General features: G+C 39.9%; 1 protein-coding gene across 9 annotated transcripts in view; it reads right to left on the reverse strand.

Moving 5' to 3' along the window:
* The window catches only part of MICU1 (mitochondrial calcium uptake 1), a 248,255-nt gene that overhangs the window by 24,601 nt on the left and 205,565 nt on the right, over positions 1-18,089 (reverse strand). For all 9 annotated transcript variants that reach the window (XM_019813253.2, XM_003994041.4, XM_019813251.2 and 6 more), the window contains 2 exons: positions 13,770-13,907; positions 219-327 (listed from right to left, as the gene is read on the reverse strand). In XM_019813253.2, coding sequence (XP_019668812.1) covers positions 219-327; positions 13,770-13,907 — 247 coding nt within the window. The remainder of the gene's footprint in view (positions 1-218; positions 328-13,769; positions 13,908-18,089) is intronic.

Here is an 18,089-nt window from a genome sequence, read left to right on the forward strand (position 1 = left end):
TGCCTTGACTGTGGCCTTTAGCACAAGAAAATACATTTGCTGAGCTTGGTCCCTCAGGGTGAAATGCAAGGCTCATCCAATGGCAACAAAACAAAACAAAACAAATCAAAAACAATGTCAAGAAAAACTCACACGTCACAGTTAAGGAGGGGTAGTCACCTAACAGATTACAGATTCAATATTTATACCTTCAAGAAAAAACTTCTGGGTTTCATTACCTTTATCAAGAGATGCCCCGGCCATATGGTAAAAGCTTAATGCAGTGTCCACATCATTGATATTCTTTAGGAAAGTAAAGAAGTTTTCCACTTCCTGAAATGTCAGACCCTGAAAGAAGAGAGACAGCAAGATAAGGCAGGAACCTGTAACAAATAGCACAAAATGCAGAGCACTAGGTGCTCATTCATGTCTGTAAATCAGAAGTTTATGCTATGTTTCAGGTGCCTGGGTGGCTCAGTCGGTTAAGCGTCTGACTCTTGATTTTGACTCAGGTCATGATCCCACAGTTGTGAGATCAAGCCCCATGTCAGGCTCCGTGCTGAGCATGGAGTCTGGTTAAGATTCTCTCTCTCCCTCTTGCCTTTGCCCCTCTCCCTCACTTGTGTGCATATGCTCTCTCTTAATACATAGATTAAAAAAACAAAACAAAACAAAATGTCTAGAACAGAAACTGAATAAATTAGTCAAAGAATGCCAAATTTGTATAGGGAACACAACTCTAGAATTCTACCCTGAAAAAGGCAAGCTGGCTAATTGCTTTCCCCTCCTGTGTAAAATCCGACGTGAAGCTGTTTACAGTGTTGGCTGGACATCTTTACTAAAAATATTTCTAACTGTGCCCTCCAATTAGTCACAATATCTATTATGACACTTCTTAAATGAGCTCTAGCTCCTGGATCTGTTACATGTTATCTTAAGTTGTACTAGAATCAGGATGTCCATTTTAATAATCTACCCTTAGGCCAGCTAAGCTTTTTGAGGCTTAAGCCAATTAAAAAATCACCAAAGTCAGTGATATGCAGGGGAACGGTTTCAGGATTTAGCAGAACCCAAGCAATTGGGAAGCTGTTCATTATGTCAATCTAAAAGCTACTAACGAAGCAATTTGCCACTTAACTTTAATCGGATGAAATTCTCTGAATGGAGCTCTTTTCAAAAGCTGCTCCAAGATTTGCTGATCTCTGATGGGACTTTCTCTGATGGCTCAAGAGAGAGTAGTTGTATAACTAGGCCCAAGGGAGTCTCCTTACAGGGTGGAGGATTTGTCCTCTTTGCCCATTTCCCACTTCTCACACATCACGCTGTGATGGAAATGAATAGTTTCTAAGAAGTGGGTAACACTGGGGAGACATCAAGGTGAATGCCTTTTAATGAAGCATCAGATCCTTAAAGGGACCGCTGATGTTGACTGGCTTCTACTTAGTGCTGCTCCCCTTCCAATTTCCATTTCCCCAAAATAGAGGGCCCAGAAATCCACATGGGGAACTCAGTAATAAGGAAACTTTAATATGGACAATATATAGTTCTTTCCTGGTATTCTCCCAACTCGGGTCTATGGTATCTTTCTCATTTTATCAATCAGACTAAGAACTAAAATACTGTATGTATAAATATGTCACACGATCTTTTATAATTTCCCTAGAATAGATGTTAAAAAACTTTTTATTGTGGAATATGACCATATAGAAAGCTGAGTAAAACATAAGAGTACAACAAACTACAGGTATGCTGTTTTGAAGGGACACATGCATCCCAATGTTTATAGCAGCACTATCAACAATAGCCAAAGTATGGAAAGAGCCCAAATGTCCATCAATGGATGAATGGATAAAGAAGATATGGTATATATATACAATGGAGTATTACTTGGCAATCAAAAAGAATGAAATTTTGCCATTTGCAACTATGTGGATGGAACTAGAGGGTATTATGCTAAGCAAAATTAGAGAAAGACAGGTATCATATGACTTCACTCATATAAGGACTTTAAGATACAAAACAGATGAACATAAGGGAAGGGAAGCAAAAATAATACAAAAACAGGAGGGGGACAAAACATAAGAGACTCTTAAATATGGAGAACAAACAGAGGGTTACTGGAGGGGTTGTGGGAGGGAGGATGGGCTAAATGGGGAATCTACTCCTAAAATCATTGTTGCACTATATGATAACTAACTTGAATATAAATTAAAAAAATAAATAAAACAAACAAAAAACCCCAGTGCTATTTTCAAATAAAGCCATATACAACAACAACAACAACAACAAAAAGAGTACAACAAGCTGTTATAAAAATGAACACCCAGAGAACCTCCACTCAGGTCAAGGAAGAGCTATTCTCAGCATCCTGGAAGCCTTCCTCTCTCCCCTCAACATGTCCCTTTCTCAGTCGTAAGCCCCTTTTCCCAGTGTTAATTACTGTTCTGACTTTTAGGGGATTCATTTCTTTCTTTCTTTCTTTTTTTTTAAAAACACTATCTATTTACTATCTATTTATGCATCCTCAAACAGAAACAGTTTAATTATGCTTGTTTTGAACTTCAAAAATGGAATCATGCAGTAAGCATTCTATTGTATATGGCTTCTCTCTTTTAGATTTGTCTGTTTTTGTATTCTGTAGTTAACTCACTTTTATTGCCATTAGTATTCTGTTAGGTGAATATACCACAGTTTTTTAAAATGTTTTCTTTTATTTTTGAGAGAAAGAGACAGAGTATGAGTGAGGGAGGGGCAGAGAGGGAGACACAGAATCTGAAGCAGGTTCCAGACTCTGAGCTGTCAGCACAGAGCCCGATGCAGGGCTTGAACTCATGAACCATGAAATCATGACCTGAGCTGAAGTCAGATGCTTAACTGACTGGGCCACCCAGGCGCCCCTATACTACAGTTTTTTTATCCATTCTATTTGGTGTGTTTCCAGTTTTTGGCAATTTATGCAAAGTGGTACATCTGAATTTAAGCATGCATTCCAACATATATAGAGTACCTACTATGTACCAAGTTCCATAATTTTTGGCAGTGAACTAGAAGTAATTTTTCCCTAATTTGAGGCCATTAACTTTTGGCCTTAACTTAGAGCATCCAGAGATAGGGCTTATTCCTTATACAAATGCCTTGGTATGCTATCTAATGTAAACACTAGGCTAGAATCAATCTTCTAGAGGGAAGTACAGGTTCTACAATATCTCCTGCTTGTGGATGGATGCTTAATACTGTCTTCTCTTCTCCATCAGAAGACATGCAGTGGTGAAAAAAACCCAAGTGTCCATTGATGGATGAATGTATAAACAGAATGGAATATTAGTCACCATTAAAAAGGAGGAAATTCTGACATAAACTGCAATATGGATGAAACTTGAAGACATTATATCAAGTGAAATAAGCCAGTCACAAAAGGTCAAATACTGTATGATTCCACTTATATGAGGTACCTAAATTATTTAAGTTTATAGAGACAGAAATGGGAATTTCTTTTTTTTTCTTTCTTTCTTTCTTTTCCTTCCTTCCTTCTTTCCTTCCTTCCTTCCTTCCTTTTTTTTTTTTTTTTAAATAATCTCTATGCCTAACATAGGGCTTGAACTCATAGCCCTGAGATCAAGAGTTAGGCACTCTGGGGAGCCTGGATGGCTCAGTTGGTTGAGCGTCCAACTCTTGATTTCAGGTCAGGTCATGATTTCGCAGTTCATGAGTTAGAGCCCCGCATGGGGCTCTGAGCTGACAGTATGGAGCCTGCTTGGGATTCTCTTTCTGCCCCTTCCCCACTCTCTCTGTCAAAATAAATAAATAAACTTAAAAGAAAGAAAGAAAGAAAGAAAGAAAAGAAAGAAAGAAAGAAAGAAAGAAAGAAAGAAAGAAAGAAAGAAAGAAAGAATTGCATGCTCTATTTACTGAGCCAGCCAAGGGCCCCGGGGAATTGTTGTTTAATGGGTACAGAGTTTCAATTTGGGAAGACAGATAGTAGCGATGGTTGTATAACCGTATGAATGTACTTTTCAAGATTTTAAAAAATGTTCATTTATTTTAGAGAGAGAGAGAATATGAGCAGGGGAGAGGCAGAGAATGGGGCAGGGGGCAGAGGTTCTGGCGTGAGCTTTGTGCTGACAGCAGAGAGCCCGACGTGGGGCTCAAACTAACAAACCATGAGATAGTGACGTGAGCCGAAGTCGGATGCTTCATGGACTGAGACACCCAGGTGCCCCAGTACGAATGTACTTAATGCCACTGAACTATACACTTAAAAATGGTTAACATAAAATTTCTAAAACAAAGGGCATGGTACAGGAAATGCGATCCCCTCTGACAAAAGCAAACTCTAATGTTTGCTACTTAATTTATCATGAAACATCAAATACAATAGGTCAAGGCCAGAATACTCATGCTGAGAATTATTTGAGGTCAGACAGTGAGAAAATCTGAATTGAATGGCTATTCATTTGATGATTTAGAAAAACAGTGGGATACACATCACATTATGGCATTATTAAATTGAAATATGTAACATTTTACCTTTTATTATATAGATACAATAAAAATATTTATTGAGCACTTACTAACGACTCAGCACTATGCCAGGAACAGTGAGGGAAATAAAATTGCTTTGGACATGGGCCTTGATTTTATAGAGCTTACAATTTAGATAGGCTTCTTAAAGAAAAGATGACACCAGTCACAAAATCCTTATTTCTTCATAACTATCTTAGTAAAAAATCCAAAGGGTTTTCTAGCAATAAAGCTAGAATAAGACTTTAACATGAGGTTCATGGATGGAAAGTGAAAGGATGTGCTTTCTGCAAATTGAGCTGTTCAGACTGGAAGGCAATAGTTGTGTACAGGCCACTGGCAGGTGACATGACCTGTAGAATAGTAGGCAAGAGGAAATAACCTTCTCTTAGGCATGGCATCACAGGGAATTTCTTGACACACTATGGGGAAGTGGAAGAAGCAGGAGTTATTTTATTCTGGGTCCAACTGTTCAACAAACTGGTTATCTATCTACCTTGGGAAAGATGGACTTATAGAAAACTGGGCTCTAAGGGCACCTGGGTGGCTCAGCTGGTTGAGTGTCCAACTCTTGGTTTTGGTGCAGGTCATGATCTCATGGTTCATGGGTCTGAGCCCTGCATCAGGCTCTGCACTGACAGTGTGGAGCCTGCTTGGGATTCTATCTCTCTCCCTTCCTCTCTGCCCCTTCTCTGGTCTCTGGCTCTCAAAATAAATAAAAATAAAACATTAAAGAAAACCCTGGGCTCTAGATGACTCAAAAAAAGGAGATAAGGCTAAAAAGAATGAAATCTTGCCATGTGCAACAATGTGGATGGAGCTAGAATATATTATTCTAAGTGAAATAAGTCAATCAAAGACAAATACCATATGATTTCACTCATATGTGGAATTTAAGAAACAAAACAGATGAACATATGGGAAGGGGGGAAGAGAGAAGAGAGGGAAACAAACCACAAGAGACTCTTAACAATACAGAACAAACTGAGGGTTGATGGAGGGAGGTGGGTGATGGGTATGCAGGAGGGCACTTATTGTGATGAGCACTGGGTGTTGTATACAAGTGATGAATCACTGAATTCTACTCCTGAAACCAATATTGCACTTTATATTAACTAAAATTTAAATAAATATTTAAAAAGTGAATTTAACATTAGAAATTTGTTGAATAAGCAAATAGAATTGTCTTTCAAAACTAAAAGCAATTGATAAAATGTTTAGAAGAAAACATTAAAAAATCTTCGTAACCTTGAGTAAGACAAAGAGTTCTTAGATATGATATACACCAAGGGTCGCCTGGGTGGCTCAGGTGGTTAAGCACCCAACTCTTGATTTTGGCTCAGGTCATGATCTCACAGTTTGTGGGATTGAGCCCCACATCAGGCTCTATGCTGACAGTGTGGAGCCTGTTTGGGATTCTCTCTCCTCTCTCTCTCTGGCCCTCTCCTGCTCACATTCTCTATCTGTCTCAAAATAAATACACTTAAAAAAAAAAAGATATGACACCAAAAGTGCAATCCATAAAAGAAAAAAAAACTGATAAGTTAGACTTCATCAAACTTAAAAACTTTTGTACTTCAAAATACTGAGAAAACAGACAAATCACAGACTGGGAGAAAATATTTTAAAATCACATATCTGATAAAGGATTTGTATCCAGAATGATTTAAAGAACTCCTACAGAGTGCCTGGGTGGCTCGGTCAGTTGAGCGTCCGACTTCGGCTCAGGTCATGATCTCACAACTTGTGGGTTCGAGCCCCGCGTCAGGCTCTGTGCTAACAGCTCAGAGCCTGGAGCCTGCTTCGGATTCTGTGTCTCCCTCTCTCTCTGTCCCTCCCCAACTTGTACTCTGTCTTCCTCTGTCTCTCAAAAATAAATAAATGTAAAAAAAAGATTTAAAGAACTCTTACAACTCTATAATGAGAAAATAAGAACACAATTAAAAAAAAATTTTTTTAACGTTTATTTATTTTTGAGACAGGGAGAGACAAAGCATGAACGGGGGAGGGTCAGAGAGAGAGGGAGACACAGAATCTGACACAGGCTCCAGGCTCTGAGCTGTCAGCACAGAGCCTGATGTGGGGCTCGAACTCACGGACCTCGAGATCATGACCTGAGCCGAAGTCCGACGCTTAACCGACTGAGCCACCCAGGCGCCCCAAGAACACAATTTTAAAAAGTAATTGAATAGACATCTTACCAAATAAGATATATGAATGGCTAAAAAGTTCATGAAACAATGCTCAGGATCATCAGTCATAGGGAAATGCAAATCAAACCACAATGAGAAACCACTACCTACCTATCAGAATGACTGTAATCAAATAACAGTAACAAGTGTTGGTGCAAATGTAGAGAAACTGGAAATGTAACATTGTACATCTACTTTGGAAAGCAGTTCGGTGCTTTTGTTAAACTCAATTTTTTTCCATACAAGCCAGCCATTCTACTCCTGGGAATTTTCTTAAGAGGAATGAAGATAGGTCCACATAAAGACCTGTGCATGAATGTTCATAGCAGTTTTATTTACAGTGGCTGAACACTGGAAACAATTCAAATGTTCAACTGGTGAATGGGTAAACAAAATGTGGTACATCCATACAATGGAACAGTATTTACTGTATTCAGCAGTAAAACACAGCAATGAATACAAGCAACAGAATGTATGGATAAGCCTCAAAGTATGATGAGAAGTAACAGAAGCCAGACACAAAAGACCGTATTATGTTACGAAAGCATTTACGTGAATGTCCAGAAGAGACAAATCTGTAGAGACAGAGAAAAGGTGTATGGTTGTCTGGGGTGAGGGCAGAAATGGGGACTGACCACAAGCTAGCGTAACAGATCTTTTCGGGGTGATGAAAATATTCTAAAACTGGATTGCGGTGATGATTGCATAACTCTGTAAATTTACTAAAAATCATTGAATTGCTCATTTAAAACAGGTGAGTTTTATGGTATATAAATTATACCTCAATAAAATTGTTAACAATATAAAATGCAGTTGGAGTAGAAAGAGGGGTAAAGGAAATGTGGCTTCCTCAGGAGTCAGCTGTTACCACTAGGTATCTCGTGCTGACAGGCCATGGGTGAGGGTAAACCCACTGTCACACATGATTCTCTTGCTTTGTCTTTTAATCAGTCATAGGTAATCCATCGCCAGGAATCAATCCACTTGCCCGAATTCCCTCTATGGCCCACTGAAAAAATAAAATATTCTCCTTTTTCCTTCTTCTCCTTGTATGCTATCTTATCATTTATCATCTGCTCAGTCTTCTGCTTATTTGTTAAAAAATTATTTTTACAGCAGATAATATATGAATCTTATGAAATAGTAATATATAAACAGTACAAAGCAATTCTTCCTCTACCCTTGTCTTTCAATCTCCCTCTCTACGGGTGGTCACTGTCACCAATTTCTTGGTTATTCTTTCATAGGTGTTACTATGACTATCTTGCTCCAGTAAAGCATCTTCCCATTGCAAACCCCACAATTCTCTTCAACTGTTGCCTGGCAGTGGGGGGAAATCACACTGTTTCTATTGCTTACATTTCTGCAAATATCTAGTCATCCTGAAACATCGCTTTCTTCATGTGTTCATTCCTCCTCCTCACGAAATATCAATGATTTCTCACTGCCAACTGGATAAACCCAACTTCTTAGCCTCATATTCTAGGTCTTACACAAAATGCTTCCATAGATTACCTTTCTAGCCATCTCCTTAAGAGACCACAGGCTAGAGTCTAGCAATACACTGGCTTTCTTATTTCCTCAAAACCCTTGTCCTTATTCAAATTATGGCGAATAAGGAGGAGCATTAAATAGGCTCATTAGTAGGAAGATTATTGACTGTGGAATAAAACAAGTCCTGGCTTTGAATCCTGTTGCTAGCTCTTAAGATGCTGTGTGATCTCAGGCAACTAAGTCTCTGAAAAGTATTTTTCATCTGAAAAATGGGGATTCTTTCCATCAAGCAGGATGCGATCATTAAGGAGAAGATAGGTAAAATGCCTGATACATAGCAAGTACTCAGTAAGTGGTAGGTTGAATCCTTAGCAGGCTGGAAGGTTCATTACCATAGAACCAATGGTAATGAGTTTATTCGATTAAGCTTTCAACTATACTCTCTTCTCTGGTATGTCTATGACCTTGAGGAATAGGAAAGAGAGACAAGTATACCTCTCATATACCTTTGAAGTATATGAAACTAATTGTGGGGGGAAACCAGAAATATAATAGTGAAAAGTCCATAAATTCTCTTAATAGTCATTCACAGCTTAGTACTTCTTTGGGTGAAGGACAGGTTTCAAAGCTAATCAGTTAAACAAAGCTAATCAGTAGAGTCTCTAGTCTTTTTAGTTGAATGGCCACACCTCAGGTGCTCTACTACTTCTTATGACTTTGACGGGCACCTAACAATTGGAGTTTTTCAAGTGCTATGCAGCAATGTTTCTAGAATCTGATATTCCATGATGACCACATTCTGGCTCAACTCTCAAATAGCTGTGAAAATAAGTGAATAGGAGAGCCCACATGAATATTATCTACAGATGATACGCAAAGTTAATAATCTAATAGTTTTATTATAACTGTTTGGTTAAGTACAAGCCCTGCTTAATGGCTGGTAGCATTATTAGTAAGACTGATAAAGACAGAAGGTTGCTGGCGATAGCGATCTAAGAGGAAACATGTAGCAAAAGCAAACTTTTTTTATAACTTCTGCTTGTCAAAATCCTACTCTGCTTTTAAGGCCAAGTTCAAATTGTATTGCCACCAAGAATCTCTTCCGTGGTTCTAATCTTTCTCACTGGTGCTCCCAAAAGGTCTCATAGCTTTATTAGGGTACTTAATACATTCACCAACGCATATGACAAACGTTTGCCTATGCGACACTCACTGTACTGTGGACATGCAAAGACGAGTAAGACACTGCTCTTAAGAGGCCCAAAGTCAAGTGAGTTGCCCTCTATTATAATTATTTATGATCTGACTCCTTGCACTAGGAATATTAAATGCTATGCGGCAGACTGGGTTTTGCTCATTACGGTATTCCTAATATCTGAAAGAGTGCTTTGCACATAGTGGTTGCTCAATAAGTACTGAATATGAAATTATATAGGTCTCTGTGTGTATACATATTTTTTCTTACTAAATTATTACAGACTATATATTTCTTGAGGATAGATGATGGTTTTTGTTTATCTTTTATCTTTCTCACAGCATCTGGCTTAGTGTCTTGCACAGAGCAATGTCTGACATTGAACTAAATGTAATTTTCAGTTCAGCCTTAAGTGGATTTGCTAAATTATTAAAATTCACAGCTTCTGCACTCTCAAGCATCGAGAACCATCCCTGTGAATTACATTGATAAAGTTCAGAAAACTCTGTTTTTCTTTTAATGAGGAGAAGACAATATGGAGGAAGTAAAATTAGCAAATTTTAGAGCTGAGTCAGATTTGGCCCAGAAGAATTATTCACAGAAAAAAGGATATTGAGGGAAATGGGGAATATCTGGTAGAGGATAGGGACTAATTTTTATTTTATTTATTTTATTTTATTTTTAAATTTTAATTTATTTTTTTTAGAGAGACAGAGAGGAAGACAGAGAATCTCAAGCAGGCTCCAAACTCAGCACAGAACCTGATGTGGGGCTCAATCTCACGATCCCAAGGTCATGACCTGAGCCAAAATCAAGAGTCAGACACTTAAGACTGAGCCACCCAATCACCTTGGGGCTAATTTTTAAAATAAAGCCAAAACAAAACACGGTTCCCATTGAAAAAAAAGGATGAAAGAAATGAAAACTCTCCTTGTTAAATACGAAACATAACAGCACGAATAGAGTAATTTTTCTAGCATGGCAGGTTCTCCAGTCCTTCTAGCTATTACTCAGGGGCAAAGTAGCTAGAGACACCGACGGAGTGCAGTCTTCCAGAGCAGTGGCTCACGAGCGAGCACAAGAGCACAGGAGAATCACCTCAGGAGCCTTTTAACAAACGATGCCTGGACCCACCCACTGAGCTTCTAGAGGGCCCCAACAATCACATTTCTGAAAAATTCCCCAAGCGATACTGGGTGACTGGGGTTGAGAAGCACTGCTTTAGAGAAAGGGTATGTTTAGGAGAACTCTGATATAGAACGGACAAGATCTGGAATTGAAAGCCTTGGATTTCAGTCCAGATTCTGGGTGGGTCATTAATTTCTCTTTCTCTCCACCTCTATATTCTCAAAGACAAGATGAGACCTAACAAGGCTGTTGAAAAGACAGAAAAAGAAAAATGTGAAAGGGTGTGAAACATTGCATGGTCATTAAGCAGTATGCAAATATTTACTTAATGCCACCACTAGGATCATCAATCTTTTAGGTCTGGACTGATAATTTGTGCAGAATCCCACACAGAAAAATGATTAATATGAGCCAAATGAAAACTTACATTTTCATGTTAACAAATCCAAAGTGGAATAAAAGAAATCATTAAGAAGCAGATGGTGATTCCCCTTTAATGAGACATGATCCTAGAGAGATAGACTGCTAACCTTAGGAGCAAAGGCCCTTCATTAACGCTCATTATAGTTAATTGCTATGTTCACAAACTAATCAACATGAGAGGACGATCAATCTCAATCTCCTTGCTATAGCAGCCTGGAAATTCAGGGCCAGAAGTAATTTCGCACCCCAGATTTTCATCATCTGACAAAATCTGTCCTTTCATTTCAGAGCTCTTTTGCAAGGTCTCCAGGCCTTATATTAACTTCTGCTAAAGCTACTCTATTCCTTCAAGGGAGATGTCTCCAACACCCTATTTATTGCTTTAAAAAATTTCATAATAAAACATGAATTAGACTGTTCTGATAATTATTTTAAGGTCAAAAAAATGTCTGGACCAAACTTATTTAAAACTTAGTCTGGTAAAAAGAAAAGAGTGTTTCCTAATGCAAACACTGTGCTTCCAGCATAGGGACTAAAAATCCATCTAAACATCTGCCATCGATTTTCTTTCTTTTTAATTTTTAATTTCTTATTTTTATTTTTAAATGTTTCTTTGCCTTTGAGACAGAGAGAGATAGAGCACGAGCGGGGGAGGGGGAGAGAGCAAGGGAGACACAGAACCCGAAGCGGGCTCCAGGCTCCAAGCTGTCAGCACAGAGCCTGACGCGGGGCTCGAACTCACAAGTCGTGAGATCATGACCTGAGCCACAGTCGTCCGCCCAACCCGAGCCACCCAGGCGCCTCTAAACACCTGCCATCAATTTTCTGAAATTATAATTTCCAACAGATATGAGCTGGGTACTAAGCACTGTAAAAGTTGTCTCTGGGAGAGAACATTGTCCTCTGTCACTTTCCGTTAGTGATGAGTCTTCCCTCATAACTGAGGAAACAACTGCTGTGTAGGGACAGGAACATTTTTAGTGCCAGGTCAGGTTCCTTGGTCACGGCCACATGGTAATCACTGTCCACTGGAAAGGGTATTGGCTGGAAACGAGAAGATCTGGCATTGTGGGGTGTGTGTATATGTAGGTGATCTTTAAGAGGTATGCCTTTTAGCTGATTTCTGCTTCAGTTTGTCCACCCCATACCCTGGCAAAACCCCAGAGGCTGATTCAGTTCTGCCATCTGCTCCTTCCTGCACCAGGTGCAGCTGGTGTGGAAAGGTATCAGAGAGCAGTGTTGACTACTGCACCACTACAAACTCATGGTCTCCAATCGCAATGCTGCTCAAAAAATGCTCCATCATCTCTCCCTGAGTTCTCTAATAATCTTAGTATCAGTCTTTCAGCTTCTTTGCTTGCTCCTTCCCAAACTGTTTTCCACAAAGTGGCCAGAGTCCTTTATTTAAACCTGCACACAACCATGTCATTTGACTGCTCACAGCCCTTTAAAGAGCTTCCCATTCCACCAAACTCGTTCCATGCACATGTGGGCCCCCATCTCCCTTTCAAACCTCACCTCAGGCCACTCTCCTCCTTGCTAGTATGCTCTAACCACAACAGTCCCCTTTTGGTGCCTCACATGCTAGACCTTTGTGTTTTCTGTTACGGACTGGATGTGTGCCTCCCACAATTTCTACATTGAAGCCTTAACCCCCATTGTGGCCGTATTAGGAGGTGGGGCCTCTAAGCAAATAATTAAGGTTAAATGAGGCTATAAGGGCGGGGCCTTGAACTGACAGGATTAGTGTTCTTATAAGAAGATGCATCAGAGAGCCGGTGTACATGTGTGCTCTTGTGCTCCTGCTCTCTGGTTTTCTCTCTTACCTTGCCAACAACCAAGGAAAGGCCATGTGAGGATATAGCCAGAAGGTGGCTGTCTGAAGGACAGGAAGAGAGCCCTCACTAGAAATTTAATTTGTTGCACTTTGATCATGGACTTCTATCCTCCAGAACTGCGAGAAAATAAATTTCTATTGGTGAAGCCACCCAGTCTGTGGTGTTTTGTTGTAGCAGCCCAAGCAGACTAATAATATACTGCCTTAGAGTTTTTAACATATTCTAGTTCCTTCTTTCTGGAGCCCCCCTCTTCCGTCTTCCTCATTTTCTTCCTCTTTCTGCTTCCTTACTTCCCATTCTAATATGCCCTCCAATCTAATAAAACAGCTCTCCCAAAAGTCATTAATTATTACCATTTTACCAAAGCCAATGGATGTTTATCCTCTTAGTTTACTGGACCCTCTCTGTCCCATGTGACACCCCCCGTCCCCCGCCCCCAGTCCCCGAACCCTCTACTCCCTTGGCTTTGATTGTACTACCTTCTCTAACCATTTCCTTCCTGTGCTGTTTATATGTTAGTGTTCCACTTGATTTTGTCTCTGGCCAAAAAAAGACAGTTCTTTTCTGTATAATACAGAAAATTCCTTGGGCAATCTCATGGTTTTAACTTGAACAGTGTGTTGATAATTCCCAAACCTATCTCAGTCATCTGAAGTAGATCTGAATATCCAAGTGCCTGCTACTCATCTCTAATTGGATAGTCCACAGGTGTCTTACATTCAAGATATCTATAACTAAAGTCTTTATCTTCCTCTGTAAACCAGTCTCTCTTTTTAATTCCTCAGTCTTAGTTCATGGTGCCACCCTTTGTGTGAACAAGAAACCTAGGGGGTTATCCTGGACTCGCCCTTATTCCTCGCCTGCTGCTTTTTTTTTTTTTTCTTCAAGTACGAGAGATGAATTAGTTACAGTATTTGCTTCGTGACACTCTCATTTTGTTGGTACCCGTGCTAGTACCTTCCCACAGTTCCTTCTCTTCCTGTAAACAGAGAGACCCACCTTTCCCTCCTTGAAGTGCTTCTTGAGCTGCTTCTGCATGGCGGTCAGCTTCTTGGACTGTACCCCGCTGTAGGCCAGCAGCATGCCACCAAACTGCCTCTCGGTAATTTTCCCATCCACCGGGTCATGGCGCTCGAACTGGGAGGGAAACAGAAACAGTGTTCTTGGGATCAAATGCAAAGTCTTTTGACAAGGAATGTGGAATGAGCAACTGCGTTGGATGGCAGAAAATAGTTGATGGCTGCCAAGACTGCATTTTTGAACTATAATTTTCACTCAGATTTGAAAAATTAATCAGAAACAGAAGATCTGGGTTCTTATTCCAGCTTTGCACTATTTATGACTTCAGGAAAGTCACCCAACTACTCTGGGCTTCGGTTTCTTCACAGATAAGACGGAGCTGCTGTGATACCTCATGGACCTTACAGAGCAGGAGCGTCCAATGTTAAAACTCCATTCCAATTCATGTGTAATATTATTGGTGATAAGTGCTGTATGGGTGGGTCATCCATGTCCCCGTTACTCAGTGATAACTTGAAAGCTAATTATTCCCTCCCAGTATTTATTATAATCAGTAGGCAATTACAAAGGAGGGGAATCCTCCCCCAGGACTCAAGCTAGAGAAGACCGTCTACCTGTCACAGACTTAGAGGCCTAGCAACTAGCTATGGAGCAGATGGGACGAGATTGAAGGAATGTAGCAAACACTGACTCTCAAATGCCCCTGCCCTTTGGGAAATGAGTGCAGTCTCCCAGGAAGTGGTAGGGGACGCCAGCAGAAGCTCACTGAGCCCTTGGACAGGAAGACTAGCACTGAGCGCTGGAGGTGAGGGACAGGTAAGGAGGTGCTCTCAGACATGGCAAAAATGCCAGGAACTAGAAGTTAATGACGGATGTCTATGGAAGTCACAGACACAAAACTCCTAAATAACTTTCACGAAACCTGCAATTACGTGCTGCTAGAAATGAATGAGAATGGGAACATGATAAATAAAACTTGGAAGATATGGCCAAAGGTGATCTTCCAATTGCCTGAAATGTCCTCATAAAACTTTAGTTTGCCTCATCAAAAAAGAAGAGAAAATCCTAGTGCACAAAATTAGAAATGGCAAATTGTACGCAACCAAGAATACACATTGAAGATGAATTCATTTTATAATTTTATAAATTAAAAAATAATTTAATAAATTAAGAATCGGAGGAGTTTAAGAAAAATACTAACTATCCCCCCCACCGCCACAATTGAGTCAAGAAGTAGAAAATCTGAACAGGCCAAGAAAAAAAAAAAAAACCCTCTGAAAAAAAGCTATTATAAATTTGATCAACTGTACATCCATAAAGTCATATCAGTTCCTCAATCTGTAATATATTCACACCTTTAAGGATTTCAAAGAAAAGCAATGCATTTTCAGGTTTTCCCCAAAATGGTAATCAAATGCTAGGTCATCAACAGAGCTTGAAAAAAATTCATGGTGTGGGATGCCTTTATTAGACATGCTTATTTAGCACAAAACTACTGAAAAATCATTAAATATATTTAAATATGCAGATGGAAAGGTTAAGCATAAAGGACTTCTAGCTAATTTCAGTAATATCTGAAAAGCTAAGATTTTCATTTAAAAATGGAGACAGAAAAGTTATTTCTGTGCCAGCTGCACTGGTTAGCGATACTTATAAATGCATAAAGGACAACATGGCTAACAATGGGCCCAGAAACCAGAAAGCAAAACAATTTGAAGATGGTAAAAATATCCCCATAGTTTTATTGGAAGATAAGTTACCAGGAAACTTTAAGATTCTCATGTGGCAGGGCATAATCCTGTTCTCATAAGAGGGATATAGAAAGACATAAGACACTGCTAAGTAAGGTCACGTCAACAAACACTTCCTGAATGTCTACTAGTTATCTAGCACTGTGTTAGTCATTATGGACTGCAGGACAGAAGAAGATTCAGTTTCTGCCCTCAATATGTGACACAAAATAAGGAAGCATGTAGTCAAGAGTGAATTTCTCTTTGAATTCTCATTTCCTCAGTTAGCTTGGTAAGTTGTTTATACATTCATATCCTCACTAGTGGGACTGTGTCAGTGAGCAGGACACAGAAACTACATTTTAGCAACAACAACATTTACCGAGCACTACTATGGGCCAGGAACTTCACCCATGTATTCCTTCATCTAATCACTTCAAAACACTAGAGCAGATATTATCAGCTCCAGTTTCGGGATAAGAAAACCAAGGCAACAGGAAGTTCCATGTGGCAGAGCTGGGACTCAAACTCAGCTCTGTTAGGATCCAAAGACTTTATCTCAATATCACACCGTTTCATCATTCTAAGCAATGTACGAATCCATTCTATGGGACAGCACTGCATTGTTTTGGATAAACTAATACAACCATGGGGCTTAGTCACATTTAAGTGAGAAGTAAGACTATTTCCAAAGAAATCGACATCATCAGTGTTAAGTGAAGGCCTCTTTTTTAAACTCAACTACTAGGGGTGCCTGGGTGGCTTAGTCAGTTAAGCATCTGACTTCAGCTCAGGTCATGATCTTACTACTCGTGGGTTCAAACCTCACGTTGGGCTCTGTGCTGACAGCTCAGAGCCTGGAGCCTGCTTCAGATTCTGTCTCCATCTCTCTGCCCCTCCTCTGCTGGTGCTCTGTTTCTCTCTCTCTCTCAAATAAAAAATAAAACAAACAAAAAATAAACTCAACTACTCAATCCTTCATTTCTTGTTACTCCATCACTTCTACAGAGCTGATTAATTTTTTGATTAATTTTTGAAAATATCAAAAGTTTTCAGGATTCAATTTAAGTTTGATTTATGGTTCAATTTACTATCCTGAAACAACATGGAAGACTGATAACATTTTTGCAAATTGGAGTACTTCCTACAATGTGTAAATTAGATCCTCAATGAAAGGTGACACTGGGCAGGAGCTGGAGATGCACAGGTGATCGACAGGCTTCAAGAGGTGAGTAAGGGAAACACAGCTGTGGCCCCTGCTCCCCCAGGTAGGCTTTACCAATTTAGATGCTCACTGTACCTCTACCTGTGAGATTTCACAGCGATGGAGAAACGCCACCTATCTGAATTACAGGAGTCTGAAGCTGTATCCTATGAGACAGACTCAAGGGTGAAATGCTTGCTGTTCACAAGGCTGGCAGCAGTGGCAGCTTGTTCCAGGCAAGCTGTATTCGTCTGCTCTCCACAGGGGCACAAAGCCTCACCTCTGTGATTTTCAAAGACAATAAAGACAATTTCCAGTAGAGGTTTCCAAGGAACAGTTCCAATGCTCAAATTAGACTTTTTATTACCGTTCTTTGGAAAACTCAGCCTTGACTTTGGGCAGTAGGTTCTATTATTATATTACTGTTATTATTTTTATGTGGCCGGAACTTGAAAGGAAATAGAAACTGTAAAATTCTGCTCCAGGAAGTATGGCCCACTACAAAGTTACTACCTCCTCTGTAATTTGATTTGGGGCAGCACCTCTCCTTCTAGGTTTTTAGGCTCTTCTGAGGCAACACTGCCTTATTTCTGAGGTCTTAAACACAGCTGGAAGAGGTGGGGGACAGCAGTTTCTCTTTACATTCAAAACTGCTAATGGGAACTGGCTTGAACTAATGTGCTATTCGTTCGACATTTATTAGCTGAGGACCTCCTATGTTGAGGCTAGGGAACTTCAAGGGCAGTTTCTCAAGGACCTTCACTGGGGCTACGTTTTTAAGAGCTACAGTTAGATATCACATGGCTCTAGGGATGAAGGGTGTATCTTAAGTCTATAAAGTCCTGTGGATGTAACTCCTGGAGCACAGCGTGCATGTAATTCCCCAGGTCATGAGACTGTCTTTGGGGAAAGATATAGGTTATTACAAAATTATCACACTGTAGAGAGCTTCCAATTGTGTATTTGGAAGCAATTCAAATGACTAGCTTGCATTTTACTTAGTCAAACATTGATACAGCCTCTTACGTTGCACTTCAATGGTAAGAAATTCCAATCTATTTGCTCCCGCAGCACAGAATGTGTGCATTCCATCACACCATCCACCATTTGCTTTGTTTTTCTGTCTAGGAAGTCTTCTCTTCTGTAGCCACTGCCACTTTCCCAAAAGGATACAAGCTGTTGGCTCCCTTTTGTTCCCCAGGGGGTTGCAAACAGGGGCCAAAGGAGAGGAGCCAAAAAACTGTCCACAAGATTTTTCCTGGCTTTCTTTTCATAGTGTGCCTCTTGTTCCCACTGCTGCCCCGTGTTGAGAGAAGGAATAGCTTTTTGGAAGGACAGATGGTCTATATACATCTAGATGAAATG

The sequence above is a fragment of the Felis catus genome, chromosome D2, assembly GCF_018350175.1.
Source record: "Felis catus isolate Fca126 chromosome D2, F.catus_Fca126_mat1.0, whole genome shotgun sequence".
Lineage (NCBI taxonomy): Eukaryota > Metazoa > Chordata > Mammalia > Carnivora > Felidae > Felis > Felis catus.